Source organism: Tamandua tetradactyla, unplaced genomic scaffold, assembly GCF_023851605.1.
Source record: "Tamandua tetradactyla isolate mTamTet1 unplaced genomic scaffold, mTamTet1.pri scaffold_133_ctg1, whole genome shotgun sequence".
Lineage (NCBI taxonomy): Eukaryota > Metazoa > Chordata > Mammalia > Pilosa > Myrmecophagidae > Tamandua > Tamandua tetradactyla.
The window spans coordinates 229,968-252,437 of NW_027518269.1; the positions used below are offsets into that span (position 1 = coordinate 229,968).

At 37.3% G+C, this 22,470-nt stretch overlaps 1 protein-coding gene and 1 pseudogene across 1 annotated transcript; both read left to right on the top strand.

The window, feature by feature from the left end:
- Window positions 1-743: 743 nt before the first annotated feature.
- Window positions 744-1,693, top strand: LOC143673122 (olfactory receptor 5L1-like; annotated as a pseudogene).
- A 7,324-nt stretch (window positions 1,694-9,017) lies between these two features.
- On the top strand, window positions 9,018-11,345 carry LOC143673121 (uncharacterized). The gene is made up of 4 exons (XM_077147468.1): window positions 9,018-9,543; window positions 9,882-9,975; window positions 10,187-11,048; window positions 11,201-11,345. Exons 1-2 carry the CDS (start codon window positions 9,198-9,200, stop codon window positions 9,956-9,958), a joined length of 423 nt encoding a protein of 140 aa, XP_077003583.1. The 5' UTR covers window positions 9,018-9,197; the 3' UTR covers window positions 9,959-9,975; window positions 10,187-11,048; window positions 11,201-11,345.
- Window positions 11,346-22,470: the final 11,125 nt, after the last annotated feature.

Consider the following 22,470-nt stretch of genomic DNA (forward strand, 5'->3'; position numbering starts at 1 on the left):
CACAATCTAATTTCCTGCTATTGGCCTAAAAAAATGGAAGAATAGTTTCCATGTTCATACTCATTTTTTCCCTCTGGGCCAGGCAAATAATTCACATATTATTTATTAAGTAGAGGTGAAATTCTAACTTCAGGATTACTCTTTGTTCCCATTTCTTTAAATTTATTCCAAGATTTGGAAAAAATTCCAGGTTGCGTGACTTTTAATCTAGCCTCTCTTTGTTCAATTTTCATTGCACACATGGGTAAAGTCAGGTATATACTCTTCTTGTAACCTAAGATCTCACATACCCCAACAATGGAATTGCAGAGAAACTTACCTGGGTAAATTCATGTTACTGATAGAATGAATTTTTTTTTTACCAAAGTGTATATTACATAGTATCACAATAGCCATGATTGGATAAAGCTTATTAAGTTTTTCAAAGAATAGGTGTGTTAATTTTCATGGGGTGCTAAGCATATCATCAGATCTCTTTAAAGTAGAACTTCTCAATTCTATTGTGATAATAAGTGTGGAGGCCCATGTATGGCTTCTCTTGATGCAAAAATTATTTTTGATCAGTAAGCTCCACTGAGGCGTTCCACAATTGGAATAAATTGAGTTTCTTTTATAACTCATAAAAACAGGATTTGATATCAATACTCCATTTCTCTGAAGTTAATATAAAATAATTTTCCCTCCATTTGTCTCCTCCTAGGAGATAGACAAAATGTTTCACTGAACATGAAATAGAATGGCTAATGGAGAAGGGAAACTGCAGCACTGTGTCTGAGTTCATTCTATTAGGATTATCAGATGTTCCTGAGCTGAGCATCTTCCTCTTCCTCGTGTTCCTTCTCATCTATGGAGTCATAGTGATGGGCAACCTGGGCATGATCACAGTGATCCATGTCAGTTCTCATCTTCATACCCCATGTACTTTTTCCTTAACCACTTGTCCCTTGTGGATTTCTGCTACTTCACCATCATTGTGCCTAAAATGCTGGCCAATATCTTGAGCACAGACAAAGCCATTTCCTTCTTGGGATGCATGGCACAATTGTATTTATTTTGTACTTATGCAATCACTGAAGTCTTCCTGCTGGCTGTGATGGCTTATGATCACTATGTGGCCATCTGTAACCCACTGCTGTACATGATTATTATGTCCAGGAGGCTCTGTTTGGGACTGGTGTTTGCCTGCTATCTCTGTGGAGCAGTGTGTTCTCTGATTCACATTTGTTTAGCTCTTGAGATCCCATCTTATAGATCAAATGTGATTAACCACTTCTTCTGTGATCTACCCCCTCTCTTATCTCTTGCCTGCTCTGATGTATCTATAAATGAATTGCTGCTGTTTATTGTGGCCACTTTCAATGAAATCATCACCATCGTGGTCATCCTCACCTCCTATTTTCTTATTCTCATCAACATCCTGAGGATGAACTCTGCAAAGGGAAGGTGAAAAGCCTTTTCCACTTGTGCCTCCCACTTCACAGCCATAATTATCTTCTATGGGACAATCCTTTTCATTTATTGCAGGCCAAGTTCTGACTATAGTCTGGAAACTGATAAAGTGGCCACAGTGTTCTATACTGTAGTGATTCTCATGCTGAACCCCCTGATCTATAGCCTGAGGAACAAGGATGTGAAAGCAGCTCTCAGGAAAATGGTGGGATTCAAATTACTTTCTGCAGGGCTAATTTCTTAGCTCTATTCAGAGTTTCAAAAGGAAGCTACAAGGAGAAGAGTATGTTTTAGTGGATGTGAATAAAATGCCAAAGAAGGAAGGTTTTAGGCACAGAATGCCAAGAACTGTACATCCTCCATCTGAATCTCTAACAAGCCAGGCCATGCCCTTCACTGTTTCATTGTGTTCTAGTGCACTACTTTGCCTCTTTATCCTGACTGGTTTTTCCATGTATCTCTGCATGTCTTGATTTGCTACGCTAGAGTCTCCTGCTCTATAGGACAGTCTCATAGCATGACAAAACTAGGAGCAGAGACACACTGAGGCAGATGGGCCCCTTTTAGCATAAGCATAACCTGGTAAAACCAAATACTTCAAAGAAAAGAATTGCCCCAGGATTGTTGAAGTGAAATCACAAAGCTGGTTGGAGCTTTCACCAGAGGCCCTTCACAAATCATGATGTGATCTGCCTACAGCTAGAAATCAGATATTTTTTTGCCAATATTCAGAGCCACAGGAACCACACTGGAGATAAAGATAAAGAAAGCTATAAGAATCTGTGTACTGTCTAAAGCCCATCTAAGGATTTTGTACTTGATACTGTAAGCAATGGGCAATGTTGTATTTCTTGACCTGAACCAGATCAAACTTTTAGGCAGGCTGCATGGTGCAGTCTTTGTTTTGATCTCCAATCTCTTTACTTTCTACTGAGAATTTGTGGTGCTCAGATACCTTCCAGTTCCTAGAGTACATGTAGTTCTCCGCGTTCCTATTTGGTTGGCCCATGGTCCACTCTATCTCCCCTTTACTTTCCACCACCACAAACCCTTGTTTATTAATTTTTCTGCATGTTCCTCATGCCTGTTTACTGCTTCTCACCTGTATTTTCCTCTCAATGGGACTGGAAATTCCTTGAAGACAGAAACTAAGGCTGTCTTGCTTACCACATACCCAGTGTCTCAGATATTGCCTGGCACAGAAAATATCTGCAATAAATTTGCTGAATGGATGGACTAATCTGGAGGTGGTTTGTTGGTTTGTTAGCAAAGATACTTGGGACAAGGTGTGGATTCACTCAATAACTTCACATTTGATCACCTTCTATGTACCAGGCTCTGTGTAAGATACTAAGAGCACAAAGGAAAACAGATGTGATACTGCCTCAGTGAAGCTAAATTCAAGGGGAACAGGCTGTTGTATAAACTAGACATTATAATAGAATTTGAGAAGTGCTATAGAAAGGTAAGCAATGTTAGGCCTGAGGGAGGGAGTGAATAGTTCTGCCCAGGAAGGTCTTGGCAGTTCTTCACCCAGGAGGCTGTTTGAACTGAGTCCTGAAACATGTTCAGGTGTTATGTGCTGTGCATGTCCAGGCATGGCATAGAGGTCAAACACTGGCATGTTCTAGGACCACTGGTCAGTTTAATACTACTATAACTTGAGTGCAAGTCTCATTGAACTTATATATATATATATTTTTTTTAAAAAAAGCAATTTAGATGATTTAACTATTGTGAAAGGAGATGACAGTGGACTAGAAGACAGGAAACAGAGCCTAAGAAGGCAGAATTTCAGCTCAGTGTGAGGAAAAACTTGGGAAAAGTGAAACTCTGTGAAAAGCAAATGAGCCGACTCAGGACAGTGTATTTGTCATCACTGAAGATACATAAATAGGGGCTGTAGGACTGAGAATGTGGGAGAGGAGGGAGACTGTGGAGAGAGTCCCAGCTCTGCCACTTACTAGCTGTGTGTCCCTTAGATGAGTCATGTAGCCCTTCTGTAACTCAGTTTTCTCATCTATAATCACTATCCTGGGAATTTTGATAGTAGCAAGGGAATTTGAAATTCCTTGAGCTTAGAAAAATCACTTCCTGCTTGTTGTATGTCATGGTATTTCTTGTGAAACACTGGATAATTTGCTTGTTTTTGTGATTTAATGTACAGTATCATTTGTGCTATCAGTTAAGATCCAGAAATCACCTAATTTTTAATGAAAAATTTTGTTTTTTTACTAGTTCATCTGTATAATGAGAATAATTATGAGGACTAAAAGAATATTTTTAAAACACAGCTATGAAGGGCACATAGCAAGTACTTTATAAATACTAACATTTAATTCTCATAACTCTTTGAGTCAATTTTATTGCTATTATTTCCATTTTACAAATGTGGAAATCAATATACAGATATTAAATAATTTGTTCAAGATTTTGCAGTTAGCTAATAATGGATTTAAATCTGGCCTAAAGTTTTTCTCTTATCCACTAGACATTGCTGCTTCAAGTGTCCATGGGTCTGTAGTCTTGTGGATTGACCCACTAAGCACTGAGCTAGACAGGTAGTTTTACAAGATAGAAGATTTATTAATATTTCTGCAAATGTATTTTTATTGCTGGAGAATTCAGCCATGGCTAGCATACAATGAAGAAGGATATGTTGTTTTTCATTTGTGTGTGTGTTTCCTATTTTTTGCTAGCTATTAATATATATATATTAATATATAATATTATAATGCTTTCATTTTTACATGAGCAGGCATGAACTCTCCCTGCTGAGCCACCATGGCCCTATATAATGAATTTTTAAATTAACAATACCTTATGGGAGGTCAGGCATATTCTTTTTTGAAATGGAAATCATATTTTATGCTGATTTCTATAAAATAATTTCTTGGGATAAGACAAGTACAACATTATACTTTATTTGATAATTATATAGAATGGAATGATCTACTGAAAAGTGAATAATTATTTTGTATACTCTTCTTACCTCATATGTAATAATTTAGCTGCTTATAGCACATCCTTCATTTGAACTTTTTAGAACATCTCTCACTTGTACTTTGAAAATATTTTATTTGTTCTCACTATGCTAAACTTTACTGAGGTACCAAAAAAACTCAAGGGTTTCACAATTATAGGTAAATATTGATAAGTAGATCTAGTTGAGTACTAATAACTTAATGTGAACTTAATTTGCTCATATTGTAAATGGGGCATAGTCAAGTTGTAATTAATTTAAGTGAAGGTTTACTGTTCTTATGGTAAATCCTATATTTCAGTGATATTTGTAAATATGATCGAGTAATCAGGATGTTAAAACTGGTTAAAAGTGATAGAATCTTCTTTGTCTTTGTATTCCTGCCACCAGGCATGAGTATATATAACTGGTAAATGTTGAAGAATGAATGAATGAATGGAATAGATGAATAATGACTCACTCTTAATCTGGATCCTTCACTCTATACCAGAGTGTTCTACCTTGATGCTGAAACTTTCTGGTTTGGGTGAACATTTGAATCACCTTAAAAGCTTTAAAAAGTTATGCTCCATATCACACCTGTATCCCCAGAAATGTTTTAGCTGCTAGAGAAATAGCACTAAACAAAAATAAGCAAGCTCCTGTTCACAGCCAGGTGACATTATAATCAAGGAAGTTGGAAAAAAATAACTGTAAGATATGACAGGTGGCATTACAAGCTATGAAGAAAAATAAATCAGGGTAAAATAGAGTAAATGTTTACTTCATCAATGTTAAATCTTCAAAAAATCTTACTTTTGGCATAGCCATCATGTTAATTATTGGCTTTAAAAAATATATTCCTTTCATCCTATTTCCCCCTCCATTCATTTTGTTACTTTCTTTATCCTGTGCTAAATTTGATCCTCATGTACTTTATGCTTCTATTTTTGTAGCTTCCAGCCATTAACTTTGATAGTATGAAAAATAGCATGATGAAGTCTGAGCCCGCCGTCAAAGTGGGTGGACACAGAGCTCAAGGACAAAGGCACGAGTCCACAGAACCTGTTGAACTTGAAAATTTTAGGTAAGATACCCAGTATCTCCCTTGTTTTCACAGCCTATCTCACTAGCCCTAAGCTTTATTTTAGGTTTATCACAGCAGCTAAAATTTAATATCTTTCTTAAATTTTACCATAGGCATTATTCCTAATTTAATACTTTTATTTAGTGCTTAAACCATTTCCAGAAATCATGCATAAATAATAAGCTTACCGGCTACAGGTGGAACTGACCCGGGAGTTTTAGGACATGGTGCTGACACACATCTGGCATTTGCTCAATGAGAAAATGGTTCCAGATTGTTGACCTGATGAGGCTAATTCCCAACTTTGTCTTTAGCTTTTGATCTGGTCACACCTTGCCAGTAATGAGAAGGCATAAAAGGAGCTGTTGCTGTGAGCAGATATGGTGGCTAAAGAATGTTGTTGTCAAAACAGCTGAGGTTTTCAACTGAAGTGGTCACACCTTACCGTCAACATTGAAAGCTTCAGCTCCTGCTTATCTCTGTTGTCACCATGTAGACCTCCTAGAAGCTGTACATACCCCAGGGCCACTTCCCTTCCAGGAACTGGTTTTCTGTTTTACAATGTGCACAGGTCATTTGGCACTAAGTGCCATGTAAACAATGAATAGCATGAAATGTCAATATGAATATTGTAGAATGATAATCTATTTGATCTAGAGTTTATTTCCCTCTCATTTTATGGCAATGAATTAAACAGTCCTGAAAAGACAAATGAATGGGTTCATGCTAAAATATATATATATTTTAGTGAGGAACACTAACTACTTTAAATATTGTTACACGTTCAGTCTGCCAGAGTCTGGGTGCTAGGAATTTGTCACAATCCTCACCTGGCAAGAGTGGGGACATGATGTCCAATGGCAGCTGAAAGGCTGGAAATGTAAAACTTTGTGAATGGCAACATAAGGTTACAAAACTTGCCTTATAAGTGGCATTGAATTCCAGTTTACTTGGACTAGATTTTAACATTAATTTATTCTAATATGCACAAACCTATTGTCTCATATATTCTGTAGCATTGTGTCCCTTTTGTGCATTCTGTCTTATCTTCTCCCAGTTTTGAAGTGCAATGTTTTTGGGGTATTTTAACCTTTTTGGTGTGATATAATATCAAGCAACAAGAGGCAGCCACAGGACTATTTCAAGACTTTTTAAAAACAACAACATACAAATAAAGATAATGATGGATTTCAGTAAATCCTTATAATCTACAAGGAAATATCCATGGCAGCCACTGGTATTGATAGCTATGTCAGCCAAATGAGGTCAAGGGTGAGTGGAAAAGTGAAGGGAAGGAATCCTTATCTGGCTTATTCACAGTGATCTAGATAATGTGCCCCAATTGTTCTTTTTCTCTATATACTCCTTTTCCCCACTGCATCCAATTTATATACTCATTTATATGTATATCTATATATATAAGCAATGATTTCAAAGTATATCACAACAATTATTTGTAGAACAGATTTTAGAGTTTGGTATGGGTTATAATTTCACAATTTTAGGTTTTTATTTCTAGCTGCTCTAAGGTACTGGGGGCTGAAAAAAATATCAGCCTAATGATTCAGCACTCATTTGTTTAACTCAACCTTCTCTGTATAACTCCACCATCACCTTTGATCTTTCTCCCACCCTTTAAAGGTATTTGGACTATGCCCATTCTAACTTTTTCATGTTGGAAGGGGCTGTCAATCATATGGGATATGGGGATGGAACTAGTTGATGTTCTGAAAGGGCTGGCCCCTCTGCATTTCAGGACTTATCTGGTCCGGGGGCCGATCTGGAGGTTGTAGGTTTTGGAGTTGCCCTAGTGCATGGAACCTTTGTAGACTCCTATATAACGCCCTAGGTTTTCTTTAGGATTGGCAGGAATGATTTTGATTGGGGTTTGGCAAGTTATGATAGGTAGCAATGTCTAGCTGAAGCATGCATAAGAGTGACTTCCAGGGTAGTCTCTTGACTCTAAACTCTCTCAACCACTGATATCGTATTTGTTATACTTCCTTTCCCCCTTTTGGTCAGAATGGCATTGTTGATCCCTGGGTCTCAGGGCCAGCCTCATCCCTGGAATTCCACTCTATTTTAACTATTAAATATAATAGGAAATAATTGTCAACATAATAAAATTAAATACATATGTTTGACTATAATCTGTATTATTAAACTTTACAATTGAATTTGTAATTCCTATTTTAATAATTGATACTTGCCTGTAGCACTGTGTTAAACCTTCATAATCTTTATATTTACATGAATACTTTTTTGCTTGTTTCATTTCAGTATAAACTTCAAGAATGAGAGAAATTTCAGCAAACACCCCCAGCATAAACTATTTCAGGAGATCTTTGCAGTCTTGGTGAAAAATGGACTCATATGCAGGTAAGATTTTCCCAGGAACAACACACAGACATTTCCCCAAGAATGGCATATTTTGTATAATTTGTTTTCAGATAAAATATTGGCAAATGATTGTCTATGTTCCTGATGGTAGACCAATTGCTCTCACTTTTCTCTGTAATCTTCATTACGGTCTGCTAAGGTGGGTATTATTACTGCTCTTTTAAAACTGGAATTCCAATGAGCATAGAGAATGGAAGGCTTGTCAAAAATAGTTTCAAATTGAAATTTTCTTGAAGTATGTTACATTGTGACTACTATTTTTTTCTATTAGCTATATTATGTACTGAATATAACATCTTTTGTTGCCCTCCATGGGTAGGCTATAATACCTAATATCGTTATAAAGCAGAATTCAGTTCTGGAGGGACTGACTCAAAGTTGGAAAAGAATATATCTGCTTGAAAGACATAAAATGTGTGATCTGTAATATGTAAGTAAAGCTCATTCAGGTAAAAAAAGGGACATCAATTTTAACATGACAGGATATTACTAAGTCAATATTATTCTCACTTCATACCTCAAATATCTCTAGGGACATTGTAGAATTATGTATTACCAAATTCATTTTCTCTGAGGGATCAATCGAAAGTACATAAGGACAGACCTTAGAGATATGAAGAGTTGCTTTGTTAATCATTTTTAACTTTACCTAAAAAAAAGGAAAAACTCATATACTGTAGACAATCTACTTGTTTTATGATGTGAAAAAATTTCAAATATTTTAAAGTAAGAATAAGAAATCTCTCATTAGTCACAATAATGAAAAAGCTCTATTGCCAAAGCGTTTTTTTTTTTTTTTTGCTACGATTTGTAGGAGATGATGATGGTGGTAGGAGTGAAGGTTCTTATTGGTGGTAATTTATTACTATTGGTCAATGAAATATAACATGATAGTTTAGTTTGTCCCATTAGAGAGCCGGCATTCCCTTAATGGAAATCTGAGATAGTAAAGCAATACTTCAAAGAAAAATAGGAATGTTTGCATTTGTTTTTTGTCTTTTAGTATTATAAAAAAGAAAAAAAAAGAAAAATATCGCAGGTGCCTCGGTCCCAGCATCACAAAGGTCTGTCACAGTCAATGGGGGGAGGGGCAGCGGGAGGGGTAGCTGAGCAGGAGGACTCGCCCACTGCCCAGACCGCGGCCGACACGGCGGTGGCGGCACCTCTGGGTCAGGGAACCCCAGGAGGGTTCCGGTGTCCCATCGCTCCCACGCTGCCAGGCTTCTGGCAGGCGGAGGCCGATCGGCGTGCCCAGCATGGAAGGCATCGATCTCAGCTGTCAGGGAACGGAGCCGCCGGATGTTCTGCCGACCCCCAACACCCAGAGCGCGACCGTCTAGCCGACACCCGGGGCGACGGCTGGGCTTTCCTGCCAGCGCTGAGGGCAGCAGAGCCGCGAGGTCTCTGCGACTCCTGAGAGGACAGGAGGCGCATGGCCAAAGTCAGGGCTGTTTGAGAAGGACTGCCTGGTGTCCTGCCGGGTGGGACGTCCCCGTTTCAGGGATCGGTTTCCTGCTGAGTCGCTTCCCAGGTCCCAGGCTGCAACCTGGCCCCGGACGGTGCTGCACCCAGCCCGGGGCGCCAAGCCGCAGAGGGCCCTGGCCGTTTGGGAGCTGTGGTGAGGAGGCGCTGCACCACGGCAACGGTGTGTCCTTCTGGTGTGCGGGGTGGCGAGAGCGGCGGGGGACGCCTGGCAGGAGGGGTCAGGTTGCTGGAAGGGACCCCAGAGAATTGGGCTGCATGCAGGGTGGCAAGGTGCAGCGCCCTGAGCGCGCCCGATGTGGCAGGGTGCGGGCGGGAGGCTGACCGAGGGCGACGCTGGCACCGGGTTGGCGGCCAGCAGGGCCCTGCGGTCGGGAGCCGGACAGCAGGTTGGGGAGGGCCCCTCACCACAGTGCCAGCGAAGCCGCGCAGTCCTCCCCAGCCTCGGCTCTCGGGACTGCCGGGGGAGCACCTCGGCGCTAAATGCTGTCATTGTTTCAGTGCGCATGCTCGCGGGCGAGTGGCGAAGCGGAGCAGGGTCAGGCGCAGTTCGGGCTTGGATGGGAGACCGCCTGTAGTTTGCAGCTGATTGCAGGTATCTCGAGTCAATTGACGGTGACGGGCAACTCATTACCGGTATTGCCTGGGGGAGGAATCGAATGATTGCAAACTGGCCACACCTGTGCTGAGGGTGCCAGTCCGGGGAACGCGGCGCCTTTGGATCTGTTTCTATCAACTGCACTCTCTCTAAGTTTTTGCAAAATTATTTTTGTCCTGAAACATTGACACCAGTGCATTCCCTCCAGGTGGATAATCCGCGGCTCGCAGAATCGTCACAGTGGTGTGGATAAAGAACCGAGATCATTTGGTAGAATCTGAGAAGAATTCATATGGAGCAAAAGATCATCCAAGCCATGCCCTTTCTCCCCCCTTCTAGTTCACCACTGGTACATGCACATAGACAATTGGCTTTACCATTCCTGCTCTCTATTATTTTTTCATTCTTTCTCCAGCCCGTTTTGCATATCCATCCAGAACCCACAGGAAAGTAGCAGCAGAAAAAAACAGATTTCCCAAGAGCACGGTCACATTCTAAAGGTTGAATGTTTCCAGGATGATCTTCAAGCGTCAAGGCTTGGAGAACAGGACTCACCAGTTTCAAGTAATTCCCTCCAGCCTCTCCATTCCACCACAAATGAAAATAGGACGTCCGTTGAATGCCTAGGCATCACCAGCAGGATAACATCAGGACTGCTTGAAATCTCTTTGGCACGGAATCCTTCCTTTCTCTCAGTTCTCTCTTCCCCGTTGGGTCCAGCAGGCCTTCTCATTCCCTAGACGCTGGGTAATGGCTTCTCCAGAGAGTTCTGTCCCATGTTTCCAGGGAGATTTGCATCCCTGGGGGCAGGACCTGCATGACGGGAGGGGAGTAGTGAGTTCCCCTGCTGAGTTGGCCGAGAGAAGGCAAGCCCCTGTGAGCCAGAAAAGGCGATGACTGCCAGGACGCAATGGAGAGGCAGGAGGGAAGTGCCTGAAAATGTAGAGCTGTGTTTCAGTGGCCATGTTTCCTGAAGTTTATTGCATAATGATATAGCATTCACAATATGAGCGTGTGATTGGGAAAGCCTTCTGTCCGTTGTTCCGTTTTTCTACCTTGTCAACAAACAGGTAGGACATATGGAGTAAGAAAGAATAATAGGGGCAAGAAAGGTTAACATCCATTTCAGTTGCAGATGCTAGTGATCAGTGAAAGGGAGGGGTAAGGGGTATGGTATGTATAAATGTTTTTCCATTTTCTTTTTGTTTCTTCCTCTGAGCAGATGCAAATCTTCCAGGAGATGATCACGATGATGAACGTGCAACTCTGTGATGATATCATCAATCACTCATTATATAAGAAGAACGGAAGGATCGAAACAGGAATTTTGGAAGGCATTAGTTTGGTGGTTTTTTTTTTTTTTTTGTATTTAGAAAACGAAAATAAAACAGGAAAAATAAAAGGAAAAATAAAACAGGCCACAGCCCCAACGTCACAAACGTCTGTGGCAGTCAGTTGGGGGGAGGGGCCGAGGGAGGTGGAGATGAGCAGAAGGCCCCGCCCTCGGCCCAGCCACCCGGCTGACGCGGCGCTGGGGGCACCTGCGGGTCACGGAACCCCAGGGAGGGTCTGCTGCCCCAGCGCTCCAACGGCCCGGGCTTCTGGCAGCCGGAGGCCAATCCTTGTATCTGATGCTCCTTTGAGCTACCTTGTCAACAGACAGGTCCAACGTATGGAATCAAAGTGAATAAAAGGGTGAACAAATGTTAAAATCCTTTCAGTTGGAAACCCTAGTGATCAAAGAAAGGGAGGGGTAAGGGACATGGTACGTATTCATTTTTTTCTGTTTATTTTGTATTTCTCCTTCTGGATGGATACAAACGTTCCAAGCAATGATCATGATGGTGACTCATTGCAATGTTACTCTTAACTATAGACTGTAGCTTTAACTGATAGCGGTTTTTGATATACCATTCCATTTTCAACACGTTGCAATGTTGACATGAATTTGTTTCCCCTCATGTAAAAGCATTATTATATTTGTACACTTATTCATCATTTGTTTCCACCCTATGTTTCACTATGTTATACAATCTTTATGTGATATCTTTTCTTCTGCTGTCACAAATGTCCTGGCTTTCCACTTTCTAACATACTCGCACTCACTTTTGTTCAAGGAACTTAAAATACTGTGCTACCATTCATACTACTCTGCTGTCCTTTTCTGAATCTATAAAATCAATCCTGCAGAACATTCTGTAGTCCTTCTGCATCAAATGCCTGGCTTCTATTCTTTTCCTATATCCTGAAAACCTATGTTCTCAACTTTAACTCACAAAGTTTGCTCATTAATTTTAGCTCACCTTAGTGAGACCATAGAATGTCTGTCCTATTGTTTCTGGATGATTTCTCTCATCCCTGTTATTGCATGCTTCATGACTTTTTCTGTCTTGCAACTGTGTAATATACCATCATATGTATGTATTTCCATATATTGACCAACCCATCTGATCATGGGCATTTGGACTGTTTCCATCTCGGTAATCATGAATAATGCCACTATAAACATCAGTGTGCAAATGTCCATTCCATTTCTTGCCTTTAGTTCTTCAGAATATGTACGTAGTGATGAGATTGTTGACTCATGTGGCAATTCAATACTTAGCTTCATGAGGAATTTCCAAAATGTGTTCCAGAGTTATTGCAACATTGTACATTCTTACCAACAGTGAGTAAGTTTGCATCTTTCTCCACATCCATTCCAGCACTTGTCATTTTCTTTTTTTTCTTATAATGGCTGTTCTGGTAGGTATGAGATGATATCTCATTGTGGTTTACATTTGCATTTTTGTAATAGCCAGGGAAGTTGATAATTTTTTCATATGTTTTTGAGCCATTTGTATTTTCTTTTTAAAAAAGTATTTGTCCAAGTCTTTTGCCCATTTTCTATTTTTTCTGTCTTTTTTGTCAGGTTGTAGTATCTCTTTTTATATTCTGAATATTAAACCTTTATCTGAAGTATGGATTCAAATATTGTGCTTCAATGCCTAGGCTGCCTTTTTACTTTACTGAGAGTCCTTTAATGCATAAAATGTACTCTATTATGAGGATATTCCATTTATCTACATTTTCTTTCATTGTTCTTGCTTTGAGTGTAAGTTATAGGAAATTACCTCCTATCACTAGATAGTTAAAATACTTCCCTATATTTTCTTGTGAAAGTTTATGTTCTTAGCTTTAATGTTCAAGTCTTTGATTCATTTTAAGTTAATGCTTCATAAGGTGTGAGATATGGGTCCTCTTTCATTCTTTTGGCTATGGTTATCACATTCTCCAACACCTTTTATAGCAGAGGTTTCTCTGTCCCAGTTGATTTGCATTGAATTCCTTATTAATGATCAATTTTCCATAGATTAAAGGATCTATTTCTGAATACACAATTTTAATAAGTTTTTCAGTATATGTACCTTTATGCCAGTACCATGCTCTTTTGCCCACTGTAGCTTTGTAATATGCTTTAAAGTCAGGTAGGTTGACACCTCCCTCTTCATTCCTCTTCCTTAAGATATTTTTAGCTATTTGGGACACCCTAAATTTTGAAATAAATTTTCTTATTGGTTTTTGCTATTTTAGGAAATAAGTTGTTGGGATTTTAATTGATGTTGCATTTAATCTATAAATCAATTTGGGTAGAATATGACATTTTACTATATTTCAGCTTCCAATCCATGAACATTGTGTGTACTTCCTTGATTTATTTTTGTAATTTCTTGTAGTTTTCTGTATGTAGGACTTTTGTGGGGTTGGTTAAATTTATTCCTATATTTATTCTTTTTTGGTTGCTACTGTAAATGGATTTTTTTCTTGAGTACTTCCTCAGACTGCTCCTTTCTAGTGTATAGGAACACTTTATTTTTTGCAAGTTGAACTTATACATTTCCCATTTTTTTATATTGATTTATTAGCTCTAGTAACTTGGGTGTTGATTTTTCAGGATTTCCTATGTATAGTATCATGTCATCTTCAAACAGTGATATTCCATTTCTTCCTTTCCAGTTTTCATCTCTTTTATCTCCTTTTCTTGTCTAATTGCACTGGCTAGAACTTTCAGCACAATGTTGCATAACAATGGTAGCAGGGGGCATTGTTCTTTTTCTTCATTTCAGTAGGAAATCTTTCAGTCTTTCCCCATTGAGTATGATGTAGGCTCTGGATTTTTCATATATTCCCTTTATCATATTGAGGAAATTACCTTCTATTTCTGAGATTTGAAGTATTTTTATCAAGAAAGGATTCTGAATTTGCTCAAATGCCTTTTCTACATCAATCAAGATGATCATGTAATTTTTCTGCTTTAATTCCTAGATGTGGTTTCTTACATTGCTTTTCTTGTGTTAAACAAGCTTAGCATACCTAGAATAAATCCCACTTGGTCAGGGTGTACAGTTCTTTTAATGTGACACTGAATTCAATTGGCAAGTATTTTTTGAAGGTTTTTGCTCTGAATCCATGAAAGGAAATTGTCATTTTCTTTTCTGGTAGTATTTTTCACTGGCTTTGGTATTAGGGTGTATTCATTTCACAGAATGAGTTTGGTAGCTTTCCCTTCTCTTCAATTTTTTTTGAAGCATTTGAGCAGGCTTGCTACTAATTCTTTCTTGAGTGCTTGGTAGTTGCTACATGTGAAGCCAACTGGCCCGACTTATTTTTTTAGGATGTTTAAATTGACTGATTCAATCACATTAATTGTGATTGGTTTGATGAAGTCTTGTAACTCTTTTTGAGTCAATATTGGTTTACATGCTTTTCTAAGAAGTTGCCTATTTTGTCTATGTTCTCTAGATTTTTAGCATATAGTTGCTCATATTATCCTCTCATAATCTCCTTTATTTCTGTGGGTCAATAGCTATGTCTGTAGTCCCATTTCTAATTTTATTGATTTGCATCCTTTTTCTTTCTTTTCTTTTTTTGGTCATCTTAGCTAATGGCCTATCTTTTTTTTATTTTCTGAAAGAGCATATTTTTGGTTTTGTTGATTCTAACTTTTTCATGCTCTGTATATTATTTACTTGTGATCTAGCTAATTATTTCTTTCCTTCTGCTTGCTTTGTGATTAGTTTGCTCTCCTTTGTCCCATTCCTCCAGGCGAACAGTTGTTTCCTCAGTTTTTGGTCTTTTTTCTTTTTTTAATATCACATTTTTGGTAATAAAATTCCCTCTGAGCATCCCACAGTTTTTAATATGTTGTGTATTTTATTTTCATTTGCCTCAATGTATTCATTAATTTCTCTTGTAATTTTTCCCTTGAAATTTCTTGTAATTTTGAAAGTATGTTTTTTCATATAATATTCAATATTTTTCATATTGATTTCCAACTTCTTTCCATTATAATCTGAGAAAGAGTTTTATATATTTTCAGTCTTTTAAATTTATTGAGACTTGCTTTGAGACCAAACATGTGTCCTAACCTGGACAATGAGCCATGAGCCCATGAGAGAAAAATATGTCCTGCTTTTGTGTTGCTTTGTGTTGTATACATTTCTAGTAAATCTAGTTAATTTATCATATTACTCTAAATCACTCTTATCTTATTGATCCTTTGCCTAGTTGTTCTATCCATTGAGAGCAGTGTATTGAAGTCTTCAATTATCATGGTAGATTATGTCTACTTCTCCCATCAGTGTTGTCACTGAGTACCTCATGTATTTTGGGGCACTCTGTCTCAGTGCAAAATATTTATAATATTGTTATGTCTTCTTAATCAATTATCTCTTTTATTAATACATAGTGTCCTTCTTTGTCTCTTTTAATTGTTTTACATTGAAGACTAATTTGTCTGATATTAGTATAGCTACCCCACACTTTTCAGGTTGTTGTATTTATGAAATATCTTTTTACATCCTTTCACTTTCAACCTATTATTGTCCTTGGTCTAAGGTAAGTCTTTTTTAGACATATATAGATGGTTCCTATTTTTTAATCCTTTTTGCCTATGTATTTTGATTGGGGTGCTTAATATACTTATATTTAATGTTTTTACTGTAAAGGTGGTAATATCTTCTACCAATTTGCCTTTTAGATTTTATATCTCTCTCGTGTTTACCTTCCTGATAGGCTTCATTTCTCTGCTCTTCTCTACAACACTGTCTCCTGTCTTTTCCTATCTTCCTGTCATGCTCCCTTTAGCATTTCTTGTAAAGCAGTTCTCTTGCTATAGTCCTAATGTCTGCTTCTCTGAAAATATTTTAAATTTTTACTCAATTATAGAGTTATGTTTCCTGAATATAAAATTCGTGGTTTGTAGCTTTTCTCTTTTATAATCTGAAATATATCATAACACAGCCTCAGCTGAGATATACACATATAGCCTTATAAATCTTCCTTTGTATATGGTGGAACATTTTTTACTTGCTGCTTTAAGAATTCTTTCTTTTGTTTTCAACATTTGAAAATCCAATTATTAAGTGCCTTGGAGTGAGTCTACTCAGATAACTTTCTGTTTGATCTAAATTGTGCTTGTTGGGCTTGAATTTTGTTTTACATAAGAGATGGGAAAATGTTCATGATTACTTCCTCCATTACTCTTTGTGCCCCTTTCCCATTCTCTTATTCTTCTGGGACCCCCATGACATGTGTAGTCATGTATTACATGTTGTCATTCCATTCTGAGAGACACTGCTCATATTTTTCTGTTCTTTCGAGTGTAGGATTTCAAATATTTGTCCTCTCATTTGTCTCTTCGAATCTGCCTTTGGAAGTCTCCATACTCTTTTTCAACTATTTATTGTGTCTTCCATTCCAATAAGTGCTGCCATTGGTTTGTTTAATGTTTTGAATTCTTCTTTATGTTCGTCTAATATGTTCTTTTTTATCCTTCATCTCTTTTGTAATATCATCCTTAAAATCTTCGATTTGATTTTTGATGTGAAGTTGCAGTTCTTTTAAAAAGTCCTTAGGATGGTGTGATGGTTGCTCAGTGACAGAATTGTTGCCTATCATGCTGGAGACCTGGGTTAGATTCCTGGTGCCTGCCCATGCCAAAAAAAAATCCTTAAATGGTTGTTTCAACTCCTGTATCTCATTTGCAATTGCACATTTTTATTTGACTTTGGTCTTATCTTCATTTTGATTACTATGACTCGTACTTTTTTGCTATATCTAGCCATCTTATTTCCTTTTTCAATTTATTCTGGAAGTTATTTCCACTCTTACTTAGTGTTTCTTTATAGGTTGTTTTTTTTCTCTTTATATTCTTTAGTATTCAGTTAAACTTATTCTTCACTTCAAACATAACTTCTCTTTTAATTTCTTTTCCTTTAATCAGATTTTTTCAATTCTTGTTTTTTCTGCTTCTTGCTTTGTCTACATGAACCTTTTATTTCAATAAAAGAGGTTCAATAAAAAAGGTTCATGTTTTTAGAGGTGGGTGTAATCAGTATTGAGTCTCCCTGAGGTTGAGAACTGGCAGTTTGTCAGACTTTCCTAGAAGTCCTCTAGATACTTTGCTTTTCCTATCCTTTCCATCAGAGAACATGTTCATCCCACAGCTGCCTGCCAGTATAAACTGATGTGATACCTTTAATTCCAAGTAGGCCCTTCCTGCCAGGGGCATGTTGGAGTTGGAGGCTGATTTAGAAGGCAAAATTAAGCTGTTTCTGACTCCCAGTCACTGGAGCCTGAAACCTCTGAAGCAGGTCCACCAATTTAGCTGCTATGCTGCCCCCTTTTACTAGGGAAAGATAATCCCTTTATGGAATTATCCACCTCACTTGACTCATTACTTTGTCTAAGACCTATCTTAAATGCCTGGGCCCCTCAGACCTTTGAAAACGCCTGGGGCCTTCTCTAAGGAGCTACTTAGAATAGTTTGAGAAAAGAAGAAAAAAAGGGACAAACAAACCAACCAAAATAAATCCATTTTCACAGCCAATCTCCAGCTTCCAGGTTTCATCACTCAAATGTTGGAGTTGCTACCTGGATCTATGTGCCACCTTTCTTATGACTCACCTGATTTCCAGTTCTCTGAGCTTGGACAATTCCAAATCCTGTCTTTGTTATTTTTTGTTTTATTTCACTTTATTTTCCCCGTCACCCCTGCCTCCTCTCTGCAAGCATTTAAACTGCAATTTGAGCTTGGATGAGCTACCATCCTTGATGCTACTGTAGAGGGCTTCTTTTTCCTTCAGTGAGCAACTCCATGACACTCTACCATGCCAGTGGAGGAGGGACATCAGACTGTATGGCTTGGGGTGGATTCAGTTTGGCATGGATTCTTGGACATTCCACCCTCAACACTGGTGTATGGTGTGTGTCCAGTCATTGACATCTCCCAAACAGCCATTCCAAACAGTTCCTGTCTATTTACTAGCTACCTTAGAGGACTAACTACATTCCATACCTCAAACCACTGCCATCTTGCCTGCCTCCTGGACCCTATATCCTAAATTAGTTTTTAAAAATTTTTAAATGTGGGCTGTAGACTTATTATGCTTTTACAGGTGGAGACAATTCCTTTTTTTTAATTCTCATATATTTTTTAATGAATGCTACTACAGAAAGATGATAGTTTTTAGAAAATTGAAGACATTGAATTTCCTTAATGTTTTTATAAGTTATAACAATTAAAATAAAATCTCCTTTTACAAGCTTGCAAACTTCTCATGTATTTTAACCATAGTTTCAGCTCTTTGAACCATTTTTAAAAGTTCTCTCCTTTTTCCTCTTTACCTCTTCCCAAGTCAGATTGTGCAGTGGTCAATTGCAAGAGCCTTACCTGTGTCCTTGGTCTCACCTTAACCAATAACAGAGGAAATGCTCCAATATTATTGCTGATTATGATATTTGCTGAAATTTTTCTGATGAACACTTTTCCTTCAGCCTATGGACATTTTTGTTAAAAAATATTTTTCAAGCATTTGTAAAAGTTATCTAATATATTAATTTGGTAAGTTTTTTCATAAAAATAGTTTTTTCCCATTTTTAGATTATCATTTCATTATTATACTAAAAATCTACTTAATAAATGTGTTAATATTTATGTGAACCATAATCAGTGCTGAAATAAATAACTAAATGGCTAAAATTTTATTAATATTTTGTAAGAATGTGTTTAATTTAGATTGTAGATAATTTCCAATTCTTTTTACATTTGTGTACTGTTTATTAACCTAATAAAATAATTTGGACATGCTTATTATTCTTTGGAAAAGTTTACAGCACAATAGAAATATGAATGTCTTAACATGCTAGGAAAACTCACCCAAATCATTTTAGAGCACCTGAGATTTTCTACTTGCCCATTGAAATTGGTCAAGATTTTCCACATTATTTTGAGTGGCTATTTGTAACATTTTCTTCAAACTATTCAATTTCTCCTTGACATAAAATTTTTTAATGGAATTCTATACGTTTCTTAAATTTAAAATTTTTGTCTTAAATGAGTTGCTGATCCTTTTAAATTGCCAGCTTAAATTTTTTATGCATCCTTTTTAATTCCCTGATTTGACATTCAAAGGTTTTGTTTATTAAATTCTGTCAAATAATCTATTTTCTCAGATACTGGTCCTCTGATTGTTTCTTTTAACTTTGATTAATATCTGCTTAATTTGTAATACCTGAAACTTCAAATCACTCATGTTTCCTTTTCATTGCCTTTATGCATAGAGTTGGAGAGTTATTCAATTAATTATTCAAAGCTTCTTACTCTGTAATATGTGTTTTAAGTTACACATTTCTTCAAGATTACAATTGTGCACATCTTCATGGTGTTGACTGCTTTCATTTTTCATGGTGATCATGATTCTAATTTGTAATGACCCTTTGATTTTACTATAGCCTACAATATATAAAAGCCATGTCCTGTACACAAATTAGAAACCATGTCCTGTACATAAATTCTAAGTGAATATTATATATGTTTTCTTCAGTTACAGTTGGTTTTTGTTTGTTTTTTAGCTTTCTTTCTACTACTGGTCATTTTTTATCTTAATTCTACAGTGTTGAGTACCTGTAGCCCATTCATTGTCTATATATTGGATGATTCTGTTAGCTGAGATTTCCTCCATGGCTGTTCTAGTTTTCTAACTGCTGGAATGATATATACCAGAAACAGAATGGCTTCTAAGAAAGGAAATTTATTAAGTTGCAAGTTAACAGTTCTAGGCTGTGAAAATGTCCAAATTAAATCAAGTCTGTAGAAATATTCAATCTAAAGCATACAGGGAAAAATACCTTGGTTCAAGAAGGCTGATATGGCCTTCAGAGTTTCTCTCTCGACTGAAAAGGCACAAGACAAACTTGGTGAAGTCTGCTAGATTTCTTTCCAGGCTTATTCTCTCATGAAACTCCCCCAGAGGTGTTTTCCTTCTTCATCTCCAGAGGTCTCTGGCTCTGTGGCTCTCATGGTTCTCATGGCTCTCTTTTGGCTCTGAAGTTTTTCCAAAATGTTTCCTCTTTTAAAGGAGTCAAGTAAACTAATCAAGACCCATGAGGAAAGATGGAGTCACAACTCCCTCTGATCAATGGTTAATGCCCACAATTGGGTGTGTCATATCTCAGAGAAGATAATCTAATCAAGTTTCAACCTACAGTGGTGAATAATCCAGAAGATGGGTCATGATTAAAACATGGCTTTTCTGGGGAATGTAATCCCTTCAAATAGGCACAGTGGCTTACTACAGGTTCATATTAGATGGATGGTCAATGGGTATTCAGAAAGTGAATAAAGAATGTGGGTTTCCTCAATAAAGTTTCAATTTTATTGAACCTAGTCAAGACTCTAATTAAGATAAACTCAATTTTGAAGATGCTTACTAATTGTATTATAGAAAAAATGAATTCATCACAAACTTTTAAAATTCCACTCTTGAATTTAAGAATTTAAAACTTATCTTTTCTAATTCCTACTTTCCTAATTATATATATTTGAAACATAATTTTAAGCTATCTACACATCATAACTTGTCTTTTCATATTTAATTTTGGAAATAATCTACAATATTTACATTCTTATTTTAATTCTTTTTTAATATTTTTGATTACATGGCATACCCTTCAACTTTATTGGGTTTGTGGCAATGGTTTTTCAAATGGAAAAAATGATATAAACTTTATAAGGCTATTCTTTAAGAGATTATATCTATGGAGTGATTAGTATGATATCTGAGTCATAGATAACAAGCCTTTAAGTTCATAATTTTAAATAACTCATGGAAATTTAATGAAATATTATTAATACCTTCATTATAATCATACATTAGAATTTACATACATTTAGACATGACAGAAACTCAATTTCATTGAATCCCCTTTTTTTTCAGAACAGCTGAATGGTAGTTGAAAACTATAATGTTGAAAACCTTCTTTTCTGGATTCTGTTTAGTTGAAATACAATTTTGTAAATGATGCATGATTTCTTTAGTTCCATGTAATAGAATTGTATGGTGGTAGAGCCAAGAAGACGAAATACACTGTAGCTCAGACAGATAACAGAAAAATATCCAAAATGGAGATCATTTTGCAAATTATGAGAGGGAACTAGAAAGCTGATCAAATTTGTTTTTCAATTATGCTTGGCTAATACAGCTGTCAATAGAATTCTTTCATAACTGATGTGACTAAAGGGAAAAAATGACAACACATTCTTGCCTTCGCACAGGAAATGTTTTATTTTATTTCTTTCTACTTGCATGTAATAAGTGGCCACTGTGTGCTAAACGTATGGAGTAATTTAAATGAAGACATAAATTCCAAGATAATGTAAATATTTTTATGAAAACACTACTACTATTAGGTAGAAATGACCTGGGAGCAGGTGCCTTAATGGAAGTCATAAAAGGAAACAAAAATGATTACCATTTTGTTATGCATCCATTAATAAGGAATAAGAGGGAGGAACTGAAAAAAGGAAGGGATATTGGGAATGTGGGTAAGTGCTGCAATTTTAGGCATATAATCTGGGGAATAACTCACCAAAAAGGATTATTGTTATAATCACCTTATGGAGAGTGTCTGAGAACTGCAAATAATAAAAATGAACAGTAAAAAGTAAGCTGGCATATAATTGAGGTGTTTAACTATCCTATGCCATAAACACTCAATTTGAATTAATCTACTGTGGTACTTAGATTCAGTTGCCAACTTGGCCAGGTGAACATACCTAGTTATGTTGCTGTGAACATGAGTCAATGGTATGCGACCCTCATCTGTTGCTGATTACATCTGCAGTTGGCTAGGAGGCATTCCTGCTGCAATGAATGATGTTTGGCTTAATTGGCTGGTGCTTAAATGAGAGAGCACAATGTAGCACAGCCCAAGCAGCTTGGCATAGCTCATCTCAGCACTTGCAGCTCAGCCCAGGCCTTTGGAGATGCAGAAAGAAATCTCCCCAGGGAAAGTTGTTGGAACCCAGAAGCCTGGAGAGAAGGCCAGTAGAGACCATCCTGTGCCTTCCTACATAAGAATGAGTCTCAGTGGAAAGTTAGCTGCCTTTCCTCTGAAGAACTAACAAAATAAATACCCTTTTATTAAAAGCCAATCCAACTCTGGTGTGTT